At 39.2% G+C, this 23,811-nt stretch overlaps 2 protein-coding genes across 2 annotated transcripts; one reads left to right on the forward strand and one right to left on the reverse strand.

Annotated features, from left to right (window-relative positions):
- The first annotated feature begins 2,017 nt into the window (after positions 1-2,017).
- Positions 2,018-14,988, forward strand: pstpip1b (proline-serine-threonine phosphatase interacting protein 1b). The gene is made up of 15 exons (XM_033632446.2): positions 2,018-2,224; positions 2,825-2,925; positions 3,745-3,819; positions 4,678-4,712; positions 4,820-4,926; positions 5,326-5,388; positions 5,507-5,602; positions 7,432-7,477; positions 7,631-7,710; positions 8,099-8,197; positions 9,807-9,903; positions 10,132-10,219; positions 10,509-10,597; positions 12,272-12,387; positions 12,602-14,988. The coding sequence occupies exons 1-15, from the start codon at positions 2,192-2,194 to the stop codon at positions 12,731-12,733; spliced, it is 1,257 nt and encodes a 418-aa protein (XP_033488337.1). The 5' UTR covers positions 2,018-2,191; the 3' UTR covers positions 12,734-14,988.
- tspan3b (tetraspanin 3b) lies at positions 14,989-21,748 on the reverse strand. Its single transcript, XM_033632457.2, has 7 exons — positions 21,546-21,748; positions 19,198-19,389; positions 18,912-18,986; positions 18,402-18,503; positions 17,971-18,123; positions 17,753-17,836; positions 14,989-16,177 (listed from the first exon to the last, which is right to left on the reverse strand). Exons 1-7 carry the CDS (start codon positions 21,606-21,608, stop codon positions 16,085-16,087), a joined length of 762 nt encoding a protein of 253 aa, XP_033488348.1. The 5' UTR covers positions 21,609-21,748; the 3' UTR covers positions 14,989-16,084.
- Positions 21,749-23,811: the final 2,063 nt, after the last annotated feature.

Here is a 23,811-nt window from a genome sequence, read left to right on the forward strand (position 1 = left end):
CACAGACACACCACCGCACAAGTATAAATGCTCACAACCGCGTAGGTCAAGTGCATAGTCTCTGCATAGAATTGACACACAAGTATAAACCGCCCTTAATATAATATAAATCATGACTTATCTCTGTAGAACAGGCTGGGTGTGAACATTAAGGTGAAAAATAAATATGAATCTCACTGATCTCCATTCAGTAACAGTATTGCAACACATCACACAAACTAAAGTGCACACTGACCATGTCTCTGCCAGCCTAAAAATACTAACATAGCTCAAAGCCTTGGTGTTAACATGTTGCAAAACATTTCTGCCTCTGCATCATACTGAAACCAACACGTACATTCACCACCACTCAACAACTTTACCACTAACTTCTCCTCTGCTTTGATCACCAACATCTGTCTGTTCTCAATGCATTCATTATCGTTCTCTCCCTTTCTTGCTTGACCACACACTCGCTACACACACACTTGCACAGGGGTAGGCAGCCTGCAGCTCTGGAACCACATGCGGCTCTTTAGGCCCTCTGCATTGGCTCCCTGTGGCTTTGTGTTAAAATAATATGGAAATGAATGATAGTTATTTTTTAACATTCAGATATTCATTTGTCATTGTTGTAGGCCTAAAGTGATTATTGCATTACTGCATATTTTCTGTAAATATTGAGGAAATGTATAAACCATGAAATTGCATGGTGTTGCACCTCTAAGCTACAGCTATTGAAATAATAGTTCTTATTGAGTGCATTAAAAAGTTGTGTACCACAGAAAATTCTGACATATGATACAGGACAGCGATGCAGGTCTTGAAAAAATCATCTGTCCAGTCAGTCAATAATCAAACATATGTCTGGCAGGTGCAGTATATGCAGAACTGCAGCTGGAAGCACTTTATAATTAAAAAAAAAAGCACATAAATGTCAAACAAAAAAGCAAAAGACTAAGCTCCACAATCCTCAGCTGACTGTATTGATTTGTACTGTCCCTTTAACATGTCGTTAGGTGTGTGACAGGATGATCCCCCAGCTTTGTGAGAGAGTCAAAGATTTTCACACATCTCATTGAGCGACTGGTGAGAGACACCACAGTGTGTCCTTCTCCTCACTTTGAAAATCAATAATGAGCTTCTGTGTGCTCATTCACGTGTCTCCATGTCCTCCTGGAGACATGCCCGAGGCACAGATTTGTGTTCATCGCAACTGGATTGAGAGATTTTGGATTTTATGTCGGACCCCCCGTAAAGATTTAAGAACTGACCCTGTGTGATGGGAGGCTTTGATCCCAGTAATACTTATATACTGGGTTTGTTTGATATGTTTTTAGAAAGGGCTGTGTCTCCCCCTTGTGGTCATCACAGGAATGTATGAAACAACGGTTGGATGAAAATGTATGTGACAAAGTTTTTGGAGATATTATGAAAACAGTGAATGAGGCATGATTATTCAGATCATAGACATCAGACATATTTGGATCATGTAAACAATTTTGAGGTGCAGTTAAAGTAAAAGGGTGAATAAAAAAGAAGGTAGAGAAGCAATTGAATAGTACCTAAACACCACATTTGTCATTCATGCACATAGATTTATATCACTGTATATATATATATATATATACATATATATATATATATATAAGATAATAATAATGTCATATCTATGATACAATTCCAGGTGCTCGGTAACGCTTCAGCCATCATTCCCAGTATTACTCACAACAGCTGAGACTGAAACCATACTGTACTCCTGTGTGAATTTGTTACTATAAATGAGCAAACCACCAGTTTCTTCACCATTAAACTGCTGGCCTGCAGTGAAGAGATTATATCAAACACACAGACATACAGACATAACACATAATCTAAATACATTTTGGGTTGGACAAACCCTTACACAACCTTTAAACTAGACCTTCAGTCTTATCCACCGAGCGATAGTGAAAGAGATGCCGTCTCACACATGGGCTGAACTGACTGTGGTCAGTGACATCATGGGACAGAAGCTCTTCCTCATTCAAAATGACTCACTGACATTGGGCCACTCACGGTTTTAGACACAGTTTTCTTGGTCAAGTATCCCGCGACCTTCAAGAACTTTATCTAAATTGTTGGTGAGCGATTACCTCTAGAAAGAAGTCCTGTAAGAGGAGTTCATGCTGAGGAAAGCAACTGTGTTCAGCTCAAGGAAGTAACAACCGAGATGACACCTTTGATGTTTAAAGATGCTTTCTGGGTGAGTCTATTTTTGTGGTCTTGTGCTTTGCTGAAGTTGTCCTTGTTGAAAGATCACTGGTTTCTTCACAATTGTACAATAATTGATCCTGAGGGTATATATGTAAAATTGGCATGATAAGTAAACTATAATCTTATTTATTCATTATTATCCAAAGTACCTACCTACAAAACAAAAGAACGCTTACATTGTCATGGCCTGTGACAGAGATTCACGTCACCAGTGTGTACAGATTATATTTTAACTTATACAAGTTATCTGAAGTCCTAAATTAGCCCATATTGAGAGTATAAAGGACTAAAAATATAAAAGTCTTTGCTGAGTTTTTAAGTTCCCACAAATTGTCTCTACTTTGTACTACAAGTAGTCCCTCAGTGTTTAAGTTACTGTAATGTGCTGAACCACTGCTCCCCTCATAAAGAGCATTTTCATGAAGTACTAAGTATGTTAGCGTGTCACATAGAACTATTTTTGCTGTGTGTTAGTTCTGCATTTTCACCACAAAGTGAGTCCAGGAGTAACCCAACGACATGTTGCAAGAGCTGTTGAGAAATGCTGTTCATTGCAGTATTTCTCTAAGCTTTCTTCTTCTCTTTACAGGGGTCTGATTTTACTTGCCACGCCGGTTATGACGCTCTGATCCAAAGGTTACGAGATGGACGGCAAATGTGCAAAGATGTGGAGGAGCTTTTAAAGATGAGGTAGTATCAGCCTGGATTTCAGTTACTGAAACCAAAAGCTGGGGAATTCGGGGAACTTCTTGAAAGCACACGTTCCTTCTTTTTGTGACATTTGTGGAATTAACACCTTGACACAATTGAATATAAAACTATACTAGACATTTTGTTATGATCATGAGACAACAGACATTTAAATTGAACCCCTCAGCTGTGTGACACTTGGATGGTTATATCTAAAAATAAACTTCCTGAAAAACTTTTTACATCTCAAGCAGTAATTTGAACAGCACAGGATCAGTCACACCACTTTGTCCCATGTTCATTTGCATCACACTAGATTAAAAAATCAGCTGTTTTTTGACAAATTCCAAGGTTTAGCATATCAGTGATTTCATGATGTCCAAGAATGACAAGACTTATTTCCATGGGGCACAAATATTCAGCATCACCACCAACACCGATTATCTACATAAGGAGTAAATGATTTAGAACAAAGACCTCGGACAAACAAGAGTCCAAAGAAACACATTCTATCAGCAAGTGTTATGTTATTACTTCCTGATTAATCTATAAATAAAACATAGAACGGTAGGGGGTTTTAGTTGTGAAATCTTAAATGCTAGCCTAAAAACTGCACTTCATGACAAAGATCACAGTCACCAAAGCCTCTGTGGTAACAGAGTGAAGGCTGCAAACGATGGTATCTGCACATCAAGACAAAACGCAATGATGCATAAAGCTCTTCTTTTGTTAACACAGAAACAACACAGTTCAGTTTTAAAACTAAAAACTAATTTTTTTGTCTGCAGCCTGATGCATCTGTTTGTTCATACTGCACAGGGCTCTAGCAGAGGAGAAGTATGGGAAGGAACTGGTGACTATTGCCCGTAAAGCCGAAGGACACACAGAGATCAGGTATATACATCGACTGGCATTCAAAATCGCCATGATGATATTTATGATTATGTATTGTACACACATAATGTGCACTTGCTGTCTGAGTGACATATTGAAAAGAAAGTCACATATTCATTTTGTTGGAAGACAATGTGATGAATTTAATGCTGATGTTAAAACTGACCTGCAACATGTAACATAAATCATCAGCCAGGTGTGTGTGAGCCACATTCTTTTAAAGGAAACATGTTTCTGTCTGTGAAACAGAAAGAGAGAAAAAAAGGCTGAGTGTGCGTGTGTGTGTGTGTGTGTGTGTGTTTGAGCGTGCGTGCCACCTACTACAGCGACCCCCTCTCAGTATACAGTAGGTCACTATCTGTTGCCTGTTTCCTGTTCTCTGACATGTCACTCGCCTGCTACAGCGCTGATTACGCTTTATAACAGAAAACATGGCTCGACCACAAGGAAATACTTTTTGTAGATGTTACAACCAAAAAGATTTTATGTGAGATGTTTTACAATAACTAACAAAAAGTGAAAAGTCTTGATGGAGCGTGTCAGGAGTAAAATAATGAGCCACAACTTACCATCCAGACAGGTGACCTTGATGACACTTTGTCCTAACTTCTCTGGCGTAGCTGCGTAGTCATCAGCAGTCAGACACTTAAGTTGTGCTGAGCCTCTTTGTCACTGTGTAATTTTGGAAAGGAATAGGAAGGAACACATTCGTCAAAAAATAAGATGCGGAGCGACAGCCCTGGTTGAATCTAAAAATGCTATGTGATGAATGGTGTTTGTTTTAAGTTTGCCTCTTTGTGCCCTTCAGAGAATGCACTAAATTATGTCTGATCTTAAATGTGTGTATTTTATTCCCAGCACTTTGAGAGCATCCTTTGAACTATTAAAAACACGTAAGTTCATCCAGTCATGGGCAAATCCACCAAACTACTATGCTGCTATTGATCTTATTTGTGAATGAATTGTGGCATTGGTTAATATGGCTGTTTTCTGGCTGCAGAAATCGAGAACATCGGTAACTTTCACATCCAGCTATCTGATATATTGAAAGAGGAGGTGAAAAAGATTGAGACATTCAGAGAACGGCAGAAAGAGCAGAGGAAGAAGGTACTGGGCAATTTGTGTTGCTTAACAACTGGCTTATTTACACAAATACAGAGGTTAGGTTTCGTTGACCTAATGTGAGGTTTGATAGCTTGTGGCATGTGTGCAGATCGCTATCCTGAGGTCACTTAAATTATTTTGCAGGTAATAAGTATTTACAGAGCTAATAAATGGCTTAATAATGCACTAATATTCCTACAGTTATAATAATATTACAGTCATTAGTAAAGATTACACCTACAGGAAGCTGAACAGGATATTTTAGCGTTTCCATTTTATATGAGTTTTTATTTTTCTACAGCATTTTAGGAACTGTGGGTATAATAAGGATATGCAGTAGATGAAGACATTGCATGGAAGCTTAAAATCTTTTAATTCTGACTCCCTTGTTTCCTTTTATAGTTTCAAAGCATAATGGAGAAGGTTCAGAAGAAAAAAGTGACTTTGTACAAGAGGGCCGTGGAGGTAGGAGAACAGCTACAGCTGATATAATTTCGAATGGCATACTGTATACAGAACATCAAACATTATACAGGTCTGTCTGTCCTTGATGAACTCTGTGTTTTGTGGTTTGTGTTTCCAGTCTAAGAAAACCTACGAGCTGAGATGCAAGGAGGCAGATGAGGCAGAGCAGGGGGCTGAGAAGACAAATGTCCAAACATCCAAAAACTCAGAAAAGGTACAACTACGAAATGAGCTACCTCACTATGACAGTTATGTCAGACTAGTTTGAGGTTTAAAGGGATTCACATACAAACTTTAGCTTTGCATCTCAAACTGTAAGTTTCCAGTTGACAGCAGGTCAACATTATTGTGTACAGTGATGTAATTATGCAACATCCAGCAAGGAGGAAGTATCTGTGTATGTATATGTGAAGTATGTCCATGTGCGACTGTGACATCTCCTTTAAAGGAACTGTATGCTAAATAGATTTGCACTTTCATAGCACCTCTTGAATCTTCCGACCACTAAAAGTGCTTTACCCCACATGTCACTTTTCAGATGTGCAAATTATGCACTGACAATTGCTTTTGCATTCTGCCTTACTAAATGTTACTTTCTGTCTGTTCAATCAAACCTATTCGCATACACATTTACTCACTGGTGGCTGAAGCTACCATACTAGGTATCGCCTGCTAGTCAGTAACCATTCATACGCACTCACACACAGCCACTAGGAGCAATTTGGGGTACAGTATCTTGGATCCCAAGGATACTACAAATGCAGACTGGAGGAGACCGGGTTCAAATCTTCCAATTAGTGGAGAACCTGCTTTAACTTCAGAGACACAGCTGTCCCACTAACAATCAGAACATTAATATTGTAGCAACCCACTATTTGCTATGTACCTATTAGGGCCGCCCCTGAAAGTCAAACATTCGGATCATCAGTCAGAGACTCCTCAGTCAACAAAGATTCTTCAAGTTCAGGAGTCTTTTTTTGTCACTTAGTGTGCAGTGTACCTCTGAGGATGTTTCGGCCCCCAGATTTAGCTGCAGAGTGAGCAATCCTCTCTTTCACACCGCTCTGTGGTAACAGCAGCTGCAGACCTAGACCCAGAGTGAGTGTGAGTAAGATGAATGCAGCTGCTTGGTCATGCTCTAAGATAAAGTTGTCTGCTGCCTTCTGCTTAGAAGTGGTGACTTTGCAGTTCACAGCAACTTAATAAGATGCAGTCTGTGGCTTTTGTTTTATATCTAGCGTTGCTAAAAAAAATGTTGCAGATTTCCTATCAGTTGTTAGCGTAGTTAGCACTCATTGGCTTGGGAGCTAATTTGGATTGTTTACTATGGTACATGAAACTTGCTGTGACCCCTGAACACTATATGGAAAATAAAACGAATAGCTGAATAGTCATCTTGAACAGCCAGATCTGATTCAGGGTTTATTCTGAATTGGGAACAACCCTAGTAAAGACAAAGTGAAGTAATGGCATCCTGAGCAGAGAATTACTAATTAGTAGTTACTTGCTCTGTTGCTGTGGCAAAGTGCACTGCGTATGTGAGTCCCTGTGAGTGTAACCCACTAGTTAGCTAATCACAGCTGCTCTGCTCTGCACTCATACAGCAGTCACAGCTTATATCAGGACGGTGTCATCATGGAAGCACCCACCCTCCAGTTTTCCCCCAGCTAAACAATGCAAGGTCTGTCAGCACTGTTGCCATTGTTAGCCCTGTTTATGTTGAGCTAGCATCATCATCTGCTAGATGCCGGCTCAGCCACCTCTGTGTTGAGAACCATGTGAGATTCACCTCAGACTCTGAATAATAGATATGCTGTAAAGGTTGCATACAGTTCCTTTAAAGAATATTCAATGTTTCACAAATCCCTGAATCACTGTGATTATTCAGGAAAGGTGCCAAAGTAACCTTTCCAATATGTCTCACATATTTTGACCTTATGATGTGACGATGATGCTTTAATGTGATGTGAAGTCTCCAGTTTGTGATGAGAGTTTGTCACATCGGTCATGCATGTTGCTTCCTGTGTTATATCTGTTTCACAGGTACGCACCAGAGCCAAGCAATGCAGACAGGCAGCCAATGAAGCAGGTATGGCTCAGAATCAGGTTTCATCTCTTTGCTTTTTAACCTGCGTACGTTTGTATTTGAATGGCATTTCTCAATACAGCCACCATTTTGTGTTCATTGCTGTGGTTCATTTCCAACTATAAGCATTTGTGATGATACTGTAATCTCTCACAGAGAAGCTCTACTTTACCAACATCGTTCAGCTAGAAAGTGTTCGCCAGGACTGGGAAGAAACACACAAAAGCACCTGTGAGGTAAAATGGACTATATTTCTATATTACATGCACTGCTGTCATAACCTAGACATAGCAAGGGACTTCTAACCAAACAGACCAGACCTCACAGCACCTTCCCCCTGCTGACCAATGAGGAAATACACTTTAACTTGCATTTCTTAAAATGGAACAACAAACCAACAATCACGCAGTAACATACTTCCTCATACAAGTCAAGTTCTATTATAAGCTTTTTCGAGGTACACTACAATTAGCATGATATTCCTACGTTCAGATGCTATTGCTAGTGTGCGGTAATGCAGCATGATAACATGTAAGGCGCTGGGGGGGGCAAAGGAATTCTCTAAGTCACTGATATGACTGTAGAAATGGTACAGTAGAAACCAGTGGTGTGTACATGTTCCAGGTGTTCCAGCAGCTGGAGGGAGATCGCATCAGCATGCTGAGGTGTGCTCTCTGGGACCACTGCAATCATTTCTCCATGCAGTGTGTCAAAGATGATGAGGTGAGCTCACTTTCTTATGTATACAGTTTTAAATGGATACAATTTCACCTTCTAGATTTAGTTTGGGGTAAGAGTTTCCCTTAAAGGAGCAGTGTGTACGATTTAGGGGGATTTAGTGGCATCTAGTGGTGAGGATTGAACGATGCAACCAGCTAAAACTTCTGGATAGAATTCCCTCAGTGTTCATTGTTTGGGAGGTTTTTACCTGTAGCCAATGACCTGCAGAGGTCTCTCTCTCTCTCCAAACCACACAGCGGGTGACTAAAACTGGTAAAAATACTGAATAAAGTAGTGCCACGTTAAAAATGAGTGTTTCACCTATGCTGTTCTGCATGTAGCGGACTGGCTGCCAGCCCAGCACCTCCTAATGTGTGCTTAACTTACTTCTGATCCAGGCGTTTAGGAGGTTTTTACCATGAATTACCTGCTGAGTTCTCCTTGACAGACCCAGAGATTTAAAGCGGTAAAAACACTAAGTAGAGTAATTTTACACCACAAATCAGTGCTTCTCCAACCCTGTTCCTCATGTCAGACACTGGCTGTTAGCCCAGCACCTACTAATGTGTCCTCACTTTTTTTCTTTGATAACTTCAGATCCAGATATTTATAAGGGTTTTACTGGGAACTGAATTATCCACAGTGGTCTCTTCCTCGCTAAAACAAATGGACCCAGTGATTTAAACTGGTGAAAACCCTGAATAAAGCAGTTTAACATTAAATAATCTGTTTCTTGGCTACTGTAGAAACATGACGGCGCAACATGTCAGAAGACAAGGACCTGCTCCCTATGTTGATAGAAACAGCTCATTCTAAGCTAACGCAAACACAACTATTCATATTTTCAGTTGATTTAACCCTAAAGAAAACCTACTTATTATGTTATATTCCATTTCTGCCAACATATCCTCCTAAATCCTACACGCTGGACCTTTAAATGCTTGGTTTAAATTCAGGCACAGGTTTAAAACTTATATACAAATGCAGTTTGTTAGTGATTTATCATGAGAAACCTGCGATTGCAGTGTTGTGATTTAGTTTAGCCACTATTATAAGAGTTTACATTTTCAGACCTAAAACAACTTCATTGACCATGTAGTGACATGGCTCTAAGGATGTCACTCTCGGTCCACTACTTTGGTCCAGACTAAAATATGACAAAAACCACAGCAACTATTGAATGACTTGCAATTAAGATCTTAATGGTCCCAAAAGGATGTGCAAATAACAAATGTTAGCATGCTAACATGCTAAACTAAGTTGGTGAGGATGGTAAACATTATACCTGCCAAATATCAACATGTTAGCTTTGTCATTCTTTGCATGTTAGCATGTTGGTGTTAGCATGTACATTAGTACAGTCCCGACACTAGCGTGGCTGTGGATATGTTGACTCTTTCTTAAAAGAGTACCTAAGATCACATGTTACCACCCATTTGGCTGATTTTGCAAATGTACCTTTCATACACTGTAAGTTCCTTCCTCATTTATTTTTAGCATGGATAACTGCACTGATGAAATGAAAGTCTCTAACCACAGAAATGTTGATCTGTTGGGTTATGCGGGAACAGTGTACAATCCTGATTTCAAAGGAACTGCCTCTTGTTTTCAGTCTAACGAGGAGGTGAGGAAGCTACTGGAACAGTGTGACATCATCACAGACAACAACTTTTTCATAGGGATGAAAAGCACGGGATCGAGACCTCCAGGTGAGCTGTCATGGATGGTGGGCCAGGCTTTTGACACAATGACAAGGTTTTAGAGGCTTTCCGCTTCAGCAAAGCTACAAACTAAAGGAGAGGAGACAGGTGCCATTTCAAAAGAACTGAATTAGGAGTACTACTCAACTTTTACTCAACTCTTTCAGGGCAGACACAGGCAGAGAGCATCACTTAACCTCACTTCTCAAATAAGCAGCTTCTCATTTCCTCTCACAGAACCCCTAGTGTTTGAGAGCTACTACCAGACGTCCGGAGACAGCAATGGCCAAGCTCATTTCGCAGGAGGAGGAGATATGATGATGAGGTCTGACACAATCCACCTCAGAAGAGGAATCAGGGGGAGACAGCATTGTTATTATAAAACCTGCCAGAATTAAGCGTATAACACATCAATACTGCCAGGCTGTTGTGAAAGTAAATGCTGTCTCCTCCTGGTTCACCTTTCTTCAATACCCATCTCTTATGTGCCCACAACAAAAAAGAATCTACACATCTGAAAGAATCACATGCAGCTGTGATTGAAAGCTATTTGTCTGTTGATCATAACATTTCCACATATATCCTAAATATCTCCCCTGATCTGCATCACCCAGGTGCTCTGACCCCCTTCTCGCCAGCTCTATGAGCATCGGTGTTGACAGTCTTCAAAACTCACAACCAGCACTGACATCTTCTGGCGAGTGTAAGTATTGCATTCACTTGTTAGAGCTCTCCCATACCATGGTAGGGTGGGGGGGTAAAGAACATTTCAGCCTATTTGTGCTCCTGTGCTGGATCTTTATTTTTTTTTTGTGTGAACTGACATATTGGAAATAGTGCTTAAATAATCTTAAAGTTAAGCTTTTACCAACCACAACAATAAACGCGAAATTTAAAAAGAAAGTCTAGATGTGTTGACGTACTATCGTGATACAGTGGTGAATGTTTTTTATACAATTCAAAAAGGCTATATAAATCAGTTATAGGTAGAGTTATAAAGGGTGAATTATGAATGAATGTTTTTTTTTTCGAACATGTGCTAAAAAAACAACAAAGAAAACTAAATTAAAAACATTCAAGAATTAGCTTAAAGTACACAAAATAGAAGATTTTTCTTTCCCTGGTAGTGTTCAACCAATTGTATGTATTGGTCTTTGTTGCATACATTTAACATACAATAAACATATTAAGAACAGATAAAAAAAATAAGGCAAAGCACTGCAACAGTCAAGAACAAAATACAGAATAGAAACATTACAATAAATATATGAAAGAAACACTTAAAAAAAACACTATAACATAACAAATATGTACAATACAGCTGTTTCTGAATGAGAAAGCTGCGCAGGTTTGTGCAGGATGTGTAAAAAATATTAATCAGATGATGTGCAAAATTTCACAGTATAGCAAATATGTTCAATGTATAGAGATGACAGTTTAAAATGCATACAACGATTAGCCAAAACAGTGAAACCACTGACAGTTGAGGTGAATGACATTGATAATCATGTCACAATGCATGTTCTGCTGGGAAACCTTGGGTCCTGGCATTCATGTGGAAGCCACTTGACATGGTCCACCCACTCAAACACCACTGCAAACCAAACAGACCACTTCATGGCAATGGCGCTTCCCAATGGCAGTGCCACCCCAGCCGGACAATGTGCCATGCCACCCTGCAGAAACTGCTCAGGAATGGGCTACGGAACACGACAAAAAGCTCAAGGCGTCAACCTGGCCTCCAAATTCCCCAGATCCCAATCTGATCAAACATCCATGGGACATGCCAATACACCAAAGGTATCCCAGATCCACAGCGGGACCTCCTTGGATTTGACTTGGCTCTGACATGTCAAGGCAAAGACACAGGACCTCTGGTGTGTCCTGTGGTGTTTGGCACCAAGGCGTTGGCAGCGATTTGATTTCCGAGCAGAACATTGCATTGTAACATGATCAACAATGTTATTTATTTCTCCTGCCAGTGGTTTTAATGTTCTGGCTGATCTCTATATAGACAGTTTCTATGGGTGGGGGTCCCAGGCCTTGCTGATGAGGCCCAAGTGCAGTTGGGAGGAAACAGTTTTTGTGGCATAAGGTTTTGGCCCTAAGCCTCCTGCCGGGTGGAGTGTTACAAAGAGTATGTGTTCAGGGAGGGAGGGGTCAGGCAAAATCACTCTCACCCTGGACAGGAACTATATGCCTGCAAAACACCATACCGTCGATGGGATTCAATATTTTGTTACAATAAATAAATGTGTGACATCACTTAATTGTATATTTTAACTGAATATCAATGCACTATATACAGTGCATTGTAGACATAAAGTTTTATTCCTGAAAGAAGTTTAAATTTCACCTGCTTTATATCTGGCTTCAGTTGAGATTTCAGATGGAGGATACACGCCCCTACCAGGCCTCCAGCATGCAGCATCATCAGCCACTGTTGCAGCTGAGGAAGACAGCTACATTGCACTTTATGCATACGCTGCACAGGTGATTATTATGAAGACATTATTTAGTATTATTTATAATACTAAGACTTAGCTGGACATGAAGTTTGTCAGTAGCAGCATAGCATCACTCTGATTGTACAATATGTTAAAAGATAATGTAGGTATTCAGGTGAAGAGATTTCAGTGATCAAGGCTTGTTAGTGTCTCCCACCCGTAGCTAACGTTTGTCATCTTTGTTCATATTGCCTGATCAGGAAGGTGATGAAATATCTGTCAGCAGAGGGGACATGGTCCGAGTGTTGGAGCAAGGAGAAGATGGCTGGTGGATAGTGGAGAGGAACGGGCTGACTGGACTGGTGCCAGGAAACTATTTGGGCAAAATCTGAACACACATGCACAAACAAGAAAATACAGACAGTATACACAGTCGAATGAAAACGCACTAGGGCTGCAACTATTAGTGATAATCTACCAGTTATTTTCTCGATTAATTATTTTGTTGGAAAACCCTCAGAAAATAATGACAAAAGCCCTGTGTAGTTTCCTAAAGCCCGAGGTGATGTCTTTAAATGGTATGTTTCATCCGACCAACAGTACAAATATCCAAAACTATTTATTTATCGTCATGTATGACAAAGATGTGCATCAAATTCTCACATTTAAGAAGCATGAAACCAGCAAACATTTGGCTTTTTGCTTGAAAAAAATGACTAAGACAATTATTCTGTGATAATATTTTGTCAACTGACTAATCGATTAATCAGCTAATCGTTGTAGCTCTACAACACACACACTGTCACACACCAAAACTTGCATGCTTAGACATACATGCAAGTATGCATCATGTGTCTCATGCCTATACAGTTATATCTTCTTATCCAGTTGTAGCTGTATAGGCCAAGATGTGTCCAAACTTGTATTCTTGTAACTTGATTTCTGAGCATGGATTGAAAAACTAGTAACTTTCAGTAGGTAGTAGGTTATTTGAGCAATTTACTGAAGTTAAAAAGTCATCAGACAACCCTTGCTTATTTACACAATAGAGCTTTCTTGAAAGATTTCTGAACTGATCATTATTTATGCATGATTAATTAGTCATAAAAAGATATTATACTGTAACCCTGCTACCTCATGTGTTGTACAGCTGGGATACTCCTTTAACTCTATAATACTGTATAGTGCAGTCTCACTGGACTGAAGAATGATAAACCATCTGGTGTTGAAACTTTGGACGAATATTTGGAACCTTTTGGATGGTTTAAAATTGCCTCCAATGACATTGTTCTGTGAGTATGTTATATTTCCAACGTGAGTCTGATGCAAGCACAAACAAGTTTCAGTTGCTAATAGTAAAACAATTAGTAATGCATTAGTGCAGGCCAGGCCCTACTTTTTTATACAGACAATCTGAGCTGTGACTATCAGATCCCAGACGAGGAGAAAACTGATAAAACTATTTATCTCCAATTAATAAGAAAATGTTTAGTGTACTTCAGCACTTGATGTGATAAATCGTGAGCTACCATTAAATGAAGTCAAGTGCACATGCTCTTAGCAGTGAGTTTTGAGGTGGAAAATGGTGTGGCATGTGGTATCAACTTTGGACAGGTGCATAACCTGTAGTGTGTGATTTCACATTTCCTCACATAGTTCGACACAGGTAATAATCCAGTGGGGTTCATACCTGTTCTCCTCAGTTCCCCATTTGCACTGTCCATTTGAGCAGCTGTTTGCTCTGCCAAGTAATCCAAATTTTACAGCGCTGTCCTGCTTTCATGTTTGGTAATCCTCTAAAAAAGATGCTTGAGATCCTGAAAGCCTCTTACCACCCCCTCTGACCCTCCAAATAACACACTTGGGAAGCAAAAAAGCATCTCCTTTGACTGGCTAGCAGTTCTTTCTGGAGAACCAGTCCACCTTAAATCTTATATTTTTACTAGAGGCCTGGTTTATAACAATATCCTGCAGCTGGTGGGCACAGAGGTGTTTAATGTCAAGTTTTACTTCTAAAGGCAGTCTTTTTGGACATGTGTATTGCTGTTTTTCCCACACAAGGGACACCTAAGATAGCACATTTAAAACACCATTTAAAAATGTAATATTCAGTTGCTGGCTTTACACCGTAGAACAATTACAAATAAAAACATTTCATGTGTTATATCATGACTTTATACAGACTACTATTAATTTCTAAATTACCCAGTATCTCTAAAACCACACTTTTTTCTGTTGCCAGCAGGTGGGGCTTCAGGTCTGGTTTGGTTTTGTTTCTCAGGTTCTATATGTACCATTTCTTTAATGTTTTTTGGGTGTTTGTGAGCTGGAAAAGGTACAACAGAGGGTTACTGTGTAGAGATAAAAAAAAATGTCTGCTGTCCACAAGGAATTTTCTGTGACCTCAGGGTTGACCATCAGCTATTCTGTACCATAGTAGCAGTTTATATACCAGTAACTGAAAAAGAAAAACTATTGTCACATCTGTCAGACGATACTGTAGTTATATTAATATTCTATTCACAGTTAAAACATACTCAGATTTTTTACCGCCTGAACTATGTAATGATTACCTCTTTATATGTTTTAACTGATAACATGTTCACTCTCATGTAAAACAGTGCAAATAAAATGGCAATCAAACAGGTCCAGTTGAAATGTATGAGTTTATTTGTCCCCTGCCTGTTCTCCAGTCTATACACAATTTTTGTTCGCCATGTTTTTTCTGCGGCACTACAGTAGCTAAATATTTAGGGATCAAATGAACATCTCAAAAATATTAAAACGGTGCACAATTTCACAACAATGTATAAAATAATGTGTCGTAATTCTTTATAGCAGGTTTATAACTAACAAACTAAACAGAGGGAATTCTCTGTAACAAACTGAATCTACACGTACACAGGTCTTCAGGTAACACTGATAATACTCCTACTAATAGCACTGAAGACTAAAAGGTTCATTCACAACTGATATATTGGCAATGTCTCACTATTGAAGTCTGATTCAGAGAACATCCACACCAAAACAGAATGTACATTATTCACAACCTGAATATTTGTGAATATGAAGAAGTCTGTCTACCAAACATGGCTTTGAGAGACCAAACGCAGAGCTGCCCCACAAACAAAAATGTAACGACGGAGATAAAAACACTGAATCTGTTCTGTCTATGGTAAAGCAATCTTCCATTTTCACAAATTCTGGTCAAACCACGTTCTTAGGAATAGTGTACATGTTCTTTTTAGCATAGATTTTCCATTTACAACCATGAAATATCTCCAGAGCTCCAGCCGTAGTGCAAATAGCACACAAGGAAACACATTCCATACAACACTCCCGACCATAAGTTCACACATATGCTCCAAATTACTTCTCATCATGCTCACCGGGGATGAGCCCAATTTTTACCAAGCCACAATAAAAAGAAAAAAAATAATCTGCATCAACATCAATAATGTCAATTAGCCATATACAACTTTGGCTTCTGTAAATATTTCAGTATTTGTAAGAAGAGAAAAAAGAGCATTTAAAGTAATAGTAACTTACAAAGCATGTCAATAAATAACTGGGTTCCCCTTGAAGCCCCCACCCACCCACACCACATCATCAGTGTTCGCTACTTTATCATGAATTGTGCAAGGTGTGCTTGAGCTTATATAACTACAGCTGAAATCTACTGTGGACATGTCCGGTGACGCTCCTTTTGATTTATTAAGTGCTTCGTTGATTGGCTGCGTCCTTCATGCATAGCTGTTGGTTGTGACCAGCAGCTCATACGCCGGGTCGTGACTCCTCCTGCACAGCACCACGCAGGCACAAAGCATGCCCAGCATCTGCAGGTGGACAGCAAGGGAACAAATGAAAAACTGTTATTTGAGCCCTTCAGTGAACTTAGCAGAAAAATTATGCGAGCACAATCAAAAGGCAAGAACTAATAATCAGTTATATTCTAACTCTAATCAAGCATCACAATCTTGTGGACTAATTTATTTTTACCATTATGCTATTATGGGAAATCACACTGTGTGAGCAAATGTTAAACCAAGAAGTGTCATCTTTACACACATAAACACACACACACACACACACACACACACACAGAGCATGTGTTAAAATAAGAATCTTTGAGTTTAATATTAGATGATCGGCCATGCTGTCTTAGTCGCTGCTTTGGGAGCAGGGGTTTCCTGGTCAGCTGCGACCATGCTGAGCTGTTAAACACAATGAAAATCCTTTGACACAATTAGGTCAGAGCTGCTGTCGGATCAGTTTGTGCCAACAGAGATGACTGCAGCTTTAATTTTCCTCCCAGTATACATCCTTTTGGCTTGATCTAAATACAGCCATGGAATAATATGTCTTAAGTGTGTTTTTTTGCAGTGAGGTTGCTGTTTGTTGTGAATGAATTCACCCTATGTCAACTAGTCATTATGACTGTAGTCCTTTTTTAGCTTTAGAGTTATTGTCCCATTTTCCATACAAGATACACTCTTTGATTTGGGTAACAAAAACCCTCGAATCACAGTTTCTTGCTTCAAAAACTATTTTGAGCAACATCTGTAACATCAGTGGTCAGACAGTCAGACAGGTTTATGCACATCTGCAGTTCAGCTGTGTTATTTAAACCATTTATTTGCAAGTAAAAAATGACAACTAATAGTTCTGGTATTAAAGGAACAGCATGGAGGATTTAGTGGCATCTAGTGGTGAGAATTGCAGATTGCAACCAGCTGAAACTTCTCCAATGAGCCAAGCATGAATTCTTAGATAAAACTGCTTCAGTTTTAATTGTTAAGGAGATCTGTCTGGGAGCCAATTATTTGCAGAGGCCTCTTCCTCTCCAAAATAAACAGACCAGGTGATTAAAACCAGTAAAACCACTAAATAAAGTATTTTCACATTACAAATCAGTGTTTTTCTGATGTTTTTCTTCTCTGAGGGCTCCTAACTATGGTGGCCGACACAAAAATACAAATGGCCCCATCTAGAGCCAGTGTTTGGTTTGTCTGCTCTGGGCTACTGTAGAAACATTATGGTGAAACATGGCAGACTCCACTGACGAGGACCCTCTCCATATGTAGATATAAACAGCTCATTCTAAAATAACAAAAACACATCGATTCTTACTCTCAGGTGATTATACACTAAATATACTTATTATGTAATATTCCATTTCTGCCAATATATCCCCCTTAATACTACACACTGGACCTCTAATTTTGATTATGTTCCCTTTATTTAAATTCACTTCCAAATTGGTTGCTTAGATGCTACTGTTAAACTTGGGATTTGTTTAAAACCTGTCCGAGCGCTCAGGTTGTTTGCACTGATGGCCTTCACTAAGAATATTTTTTCTGTTTCCCTGCTGCTGCTGTCACTGTACAGGTGACCCTCCCTGTCCTCCTTACCTGTATAGATGCAAAAGTGAGTGCAGCCCATATGACATACATCATGATCTCCTTTAACTTCTTCACAACAAGAGCTTCACAACCCTGAGACAGACAATAAGTGACATTAATAGAGTTTCACAGGCATTACAACATTAATTTACAATAACGCCAGACAACCTGTTTACACTTTAGATCTGACTGTGCTACAATGAAAAAAAACACATCTTATCTGGTACCTCTTGGTAGAGATCTCCTGGTCGAGTGAGAGTGCCGGTACAGTTAGTGATGCTGGGCTGACAGCAGCTGACTGGGACACTGTTGTTCTTGGATTCTTTAAACCAGCGCGTGTTCCTCCAGTCAGAGTAGTTGTGAATGCCGCAGCAGTGGAGCTAACGGGAGAACAGAGAGGGAATAAGAGTCCTAAGTTAAGACGACAACTTGAAAAATGTTTTACAATCTCAAACATGCATGAATATAAAACAATATACACAATATGTGTTTGCCCAATTCATGTTATTTTATGCGCTGTGAGGTGACCTTGGGTGTTTTGAAAGGCACATTTTCAATTGCATTATCATTATTATAGAAAGACATGTTTTCTAAACTGAGATGACCTGAAATGGCTGTCAAAATAAAACTGTTTGATATAACAGACTTTTCTTCTCACCTGCCTCTGCACATAGTCAATAGCACGGCTGGGGGCGTCAGTGTTGGTGCCGTTGTATTCATTGTACACCTTCTGAATGGAGTGATTCACCTCATCTTCTACCTGAAGCAAAAGCACAGCAGCTGTTACTGTCCCTGTTCGGCAACTGCAATTTTCATATATTATCTCTACGGGACATTTTTTCACAGCATTATAAAACTAATTTACAGTGTAGGCCCTTAGGTAACACTGTTAGCCCGAGGGAGTTCAATTACATAAGAGCTTCTCAGCAAATCAACATTAATGAATCATAGCAAAGGAAGTTTTGAAACAATGACAGGAAGCAAAAGTTGCTAGAATTTCACATTTAAATGCTATGAATTATATTCGTCTTATCTTTTATCTGGAAGAAAAAACATTTAAATGTAAAACTCACATATATTGATATTTGAAAACATCTGATCAAATAAGACAAACTTGGCCCCACTTTCATCTAACTGTACTTGTGAAATGCTCATGTGCTGTGTTTACCTTTGCCCTGTATATGTAGCCAAGCACCACCACCACACATTCTGTTACAAACACCAGCAGGAGAATGGCAGCAAACTGAAACGACAACAAAGACACATTGTTCAGAGGCTCATTAGTAAAGTCAGAAATATAACGATTACTTGACATTGCCAGTAAATGAAATTTTTCACTAAGTCTTGTTGTTTTGTGTCTTCCTTGTGCTCCCTATAGTATGTAACAGAAATGTTGCATGTGTGCTTCCTCTGAATTCAGTCAATTTCAAAGGTGCAAAGTCGTCCACACTCACAGTAGCCAGACCACAGGAGCTTTCACGTATTGTTGCACAGCAGCCAATCAAGCCGATGATGAAAAGAAGAGTCCCGACAGCTATTATTATGATGGCAGGGATCAAAGTGTACACATCTTCAAAGAAGTGGTCGTAGTCGTCGTACGTGATAAACACATAGGCTCCAATGTAGCATAAAATTCCAGCTGCAGCCTGCAGAGAGAAATGGAGACATGAGTCAGAGAGAGAAAAGGGCCCTTTAAAATCTACCTCCTCTTTTTGTCTTTTTTATTCTATATATAAAGACCTGTATGTTTTTGTTCCATGGGTCTCACGTGACTATTAGATTTAATTGTTAAATGACACATGGCTCTTTTTTTTTATTTTTTAATGATTAGCCTAGTTTTTCATCAGCTTTTCTTTCATTATAATCTACTATACCAGGGGCTGGCAACCTTCACTATCAAAAGAGTTATTTTTGACCAATAATAAGAAGAAGAATCTGTGTGGAGCCGGAAAATTTTGGGCTTTTAATGAAGGTAAAACAGCTTATCAAGTCTAAATTAGCCTATACTAATAGTCTAAATGGGCATTTGGTACTTTAACTTTGCAGAGCTGGCAGTGAAAGCAAACAAATCTGTCCACACACTACGAACATCTCTATGTGATTGCAAGACTTTTACTTTTTGGATTTGGCATCCATAGCTAACCAGCTAGGAAGACTCAGGACTAGCCACTGCTATTGAGGCTTGGCAAAATTTCAAGGAAAACGTGCAAGGCAGTAGTTGTATTATGCACATTTTAGTAGTTGAAATGTTAAAAACAAAATGTATTTGATATAGAGGTGTCACATTATACAATTAGAGCATGTAATAATTTCTTTAGGCCTACAACGTTGATATATAAAAATCAAAATGTTGAAAAAACAACCATTATTCATTTCCATATACATTTTTTTGTCAAAGCCACAGGGAGCCACTGGAGAGAGGCTAAAGAGCAGCATGTGGCTCCTAAGCCACAGTACAGTAGTTACGTTGGGTAGTGTATTATAGTGTATGTTGCATGTACACTACACCGCTCTTTTGCACCCTGCACTGGCTAGCAGCTGCTTGAATCCACTACAAGACACTGGTACATGCATAACGTACTATAAATGGCTTGGGCCCATCCTATGTCCAAGAAATGGTCAAACTATACGCATCAACTCCTCCACTATGCTCTGCTGCTGCCAACCAAGTTACTACTCCCTCACTACACGGGGGCCCAATGACCACTGTCCTGGCTCCACAATGTTGGAGCAAGCTCCCCATTTACAGCATCACAGTAGAAACTCACAGACTGACTGTGTTCAGAGTGCACCTGGGCCCATAAAAAAAACAACAACAACTTTATCTATTACTACCTCTAGATGCAGCACTTGAAGCAGTCCACCATACTTGCTGGAGCTGATATACTTGCATGATTCTTGCAGTTTTTGGGTCGTAACCATGTGGCTGAATGCACATATTTTAAGTTGCTTTGGACAAAAGCAGCAGCTAAATAAATGTAATGTACATGCATAAAGAGGTGCTCAGTACCATACTGTCATGTTGTATAGTGTAGGATATCTTAAAGCATTTCTTGTCCTTTCGCCTTCACACTCAGAATTACTATACTTGCACTGTAAACTGTGTTAAGCCTGCTTTTGGCAATACTGTATTTAGCCATGGTCATGCCAATAAACTAAACATGTCTGAATTTAAGACAGAGACAGAATTAAGCATAAATAACTTGGTAAAATCATGCAAACATATATTCATATACACAGGCTACATATTTAGCTGCATATATTTAGCTGCAGTTGAAGAATAGCAAAGAAAGATACCACACATTTAACATACTGGTGCAGTATGATATCAGCAATATCTGTTTTATTCAGCCATCCTGGGAAATGAGGTTTTCTATTTTCAAAAAAAGATAAATCATTTAAAGGTCTGTTTATCCTTTCTGTTGTCAGTATTTCATAATGCAGCTGTGTTATTGTCCTGATAGCATCAGTAGCTCAGCTAGCACTGCAGCAGGTCCACTCAGCAGCCGCTACAGCTGCTGCATAACGTCATAGCTACAACTTGTGGGCGGCAGCTTCAGACACACTGTAGCTAACTACCGTCACATTATTGTGTCTCCACTTAGTGCCCCTCACAGTGAGTGAAACAGTGACACAGTGTCCGTGGATATCCCAGCTCAAACCGCAGCTCGTCTATCGCCAAACAGCGGACTGCAGCGCATCTCTGGCGCAGTTTGCTAGCTAGCTAACGCTCTCCATCCCTGGCCTCTGTGGATGCTGCTGCTGCTGCTGCACAGTGTACACACACACGTCGTTTTCTTACCCAGAATATGAGGTTGAGGAAAACCAGGACGGTTTTGGATGACGTGATTCCACACTGTCCCATGGCAACTTGAGCTCTGAAATGAAAACTGTGGCTATAAAAAATATATATTGATGCACCTGCACCTTTGCTGTTATAATAATAAAATGGCTTCGGTGGTCCTGCCCCACTGTGCAGAGTCTTCTGGGCTCCACCAATCAAATCGCCCCAGAGAAAAAAGGGTCACGTGCTCCGATGACATCACCATTCAAAACAAACGGTGATGGGGGAGTTTTGAACATTGAGCCCTGCAATAATTTACACATTATTCTCTATGTAAAGAGTATTTAATATGAATTTATATATAACCTGTTTGTAGTTTGTGTCCTCATTTATAACAATTAATTACTGCAGCCTGATTGTACTTTATTACACACAGCCCATCATATATTTACCCTGTACAAATGGGCAGGTATACATGTATATATTTTGGAAAGATAATTATTTACTATTTTCTAAAGTATTTAGGCTAAAATGACACAATTTCATGATTTTTTTTTTTTTTTTACATGACCTTTATTTTCCAAATTACAAACTGTTATCTCCCGAGATACATTGCCCATTTAGGATATACATTTAAATTTTTCACCCCTCATTACACATACAGTACAATATGGACAGCGAAACCACTACATCTTTTGCACAAAAATTTGCAGCACTTCTATATTCAACCTAAACATCTTCCCTCATTCACTTTGGTTTGCTCCTTCCTCTTAAGAGCAGCCATTCTAATTGTGATTGCTGTTGCTGTCAGTTCTTGTCTTCCTCACTAGCTCCCTCCTCTGAATCTGAACTATCAGGTGGCAATACAATAAGAATAAAAAATAAATATAAATTAGCGTTTTACACCTTTATATTATTGATGATCTGCATAGAATAGGGCTCAAAACATAACTATATCTGTGATTGATCATTGCTGTTATTATACCCTTGACTGGGTGATGTATCCTGCAGGATACAGATATGCCTGATAATCAAAGTTGTAAAAATGCAATTCATAATTTTTCAACAACATATAAAATGACCCTTATAAACCAAATTCCGGAAACAAAATCCCCCCCCAAAGCGTGATAAACATGAAAAAAACAAAAATACATACCTCATAGTCAGTGCCTTTGACAACTGATTCAAATAATCAGTATATTTTTGAATGATGGAATGAAGCCACATGACCTGAGTAGTCGATCCATCCCCACCTTCATTGTTTCTCATGATATAAAGTGCACCCAATTAATGCCCCTCCTCCCACAGCCTGTCAAAGGACTGTATCCCCCAAGACACAGAAACCATTTAAGGGTTTTAATATGAGGCCTTATTATGTTAGTTAGCTACACTTGTACACCACTCAGTTGTTTTAACTTGATTCAGCCGGATGATGCCATAAGCAATGAGAAGAATTAGATCAATAGTAACAAATAAAGTGTTTAAATACTTCCAGTGCTGTCACTGTCATTAAGTGTGATCTGTCCATGTCTGCCTGTTTAGTAGTTAAGTGGGGTTTTTTTCTTTTGGAAAAAGATTAACTCTATTGAAGCAGTTGGTGCTGATTTCCAAATGGCAAAGCATGGGTTAAGCCACTAGGCCTACAATGGCTCAGCTGCAATCTGTTGAGTACAAGTTCACAGCATTTACTGATGCTAGTTCAATGGTTTGTTAGAGGGCTTTTTCATTTTCCTGTAGATGTGGCAATTCTGCTTTGAACACACACTGTAAGCTAGTGGTTTTCAAACTTTTCTGCCCAAGGCGCACCAAAGGGCAAGCCAAAATCTCAGGGCACATCTGTATTTGTATCTGTGCACATGTGTTATCACTCTGAAAATGATTTTAAAAAAATCCTTTAAAACTATTCAAAATTACATCAAAGCACCCATTAACATGTCAATTTACACAGGAAATAATGTAAGATAATGTGATGTGTCACACACTTTAATGTCCTTGCACGAACGACAACAATAGGTTCCCCATGAAGGTTTTTTTTTAATTAAACTAAATTAACTTGCATTTTTAGGTAGAGTTTGCCTCTTTATTAAGAAATGGGTGTGCACAACATACTGATACAGTCAATTAGAAAATCAATTCATAACTTTTTGTACAGGACCACTTAAATATTGCAATAATAATGTGTACTTATCACAAAATCCAACAGCATACCTGGATTGGCATCACACAAGATAAATCAGCATCAGCAGAGATGTGTTCATGTGTAGTGTGAGGGTTGTTGCCAGAG

Source organism: Epinephelus lanceolatus, chromosome 2 (assembly GCF_041903045.1).
Source record: "Epinephelus lanceolatus isolate andai-2023 chromosome 2, ASM4190304v1, whole genome shotgun sequence".
NCBI classification, from domain to species: domain Eukaryota; kingdom Metazoa; phylum Chordata; class Actinopteri; order Perciformes; family Serranidae; genus Epinephelus; species Epinephelus lanceolatus.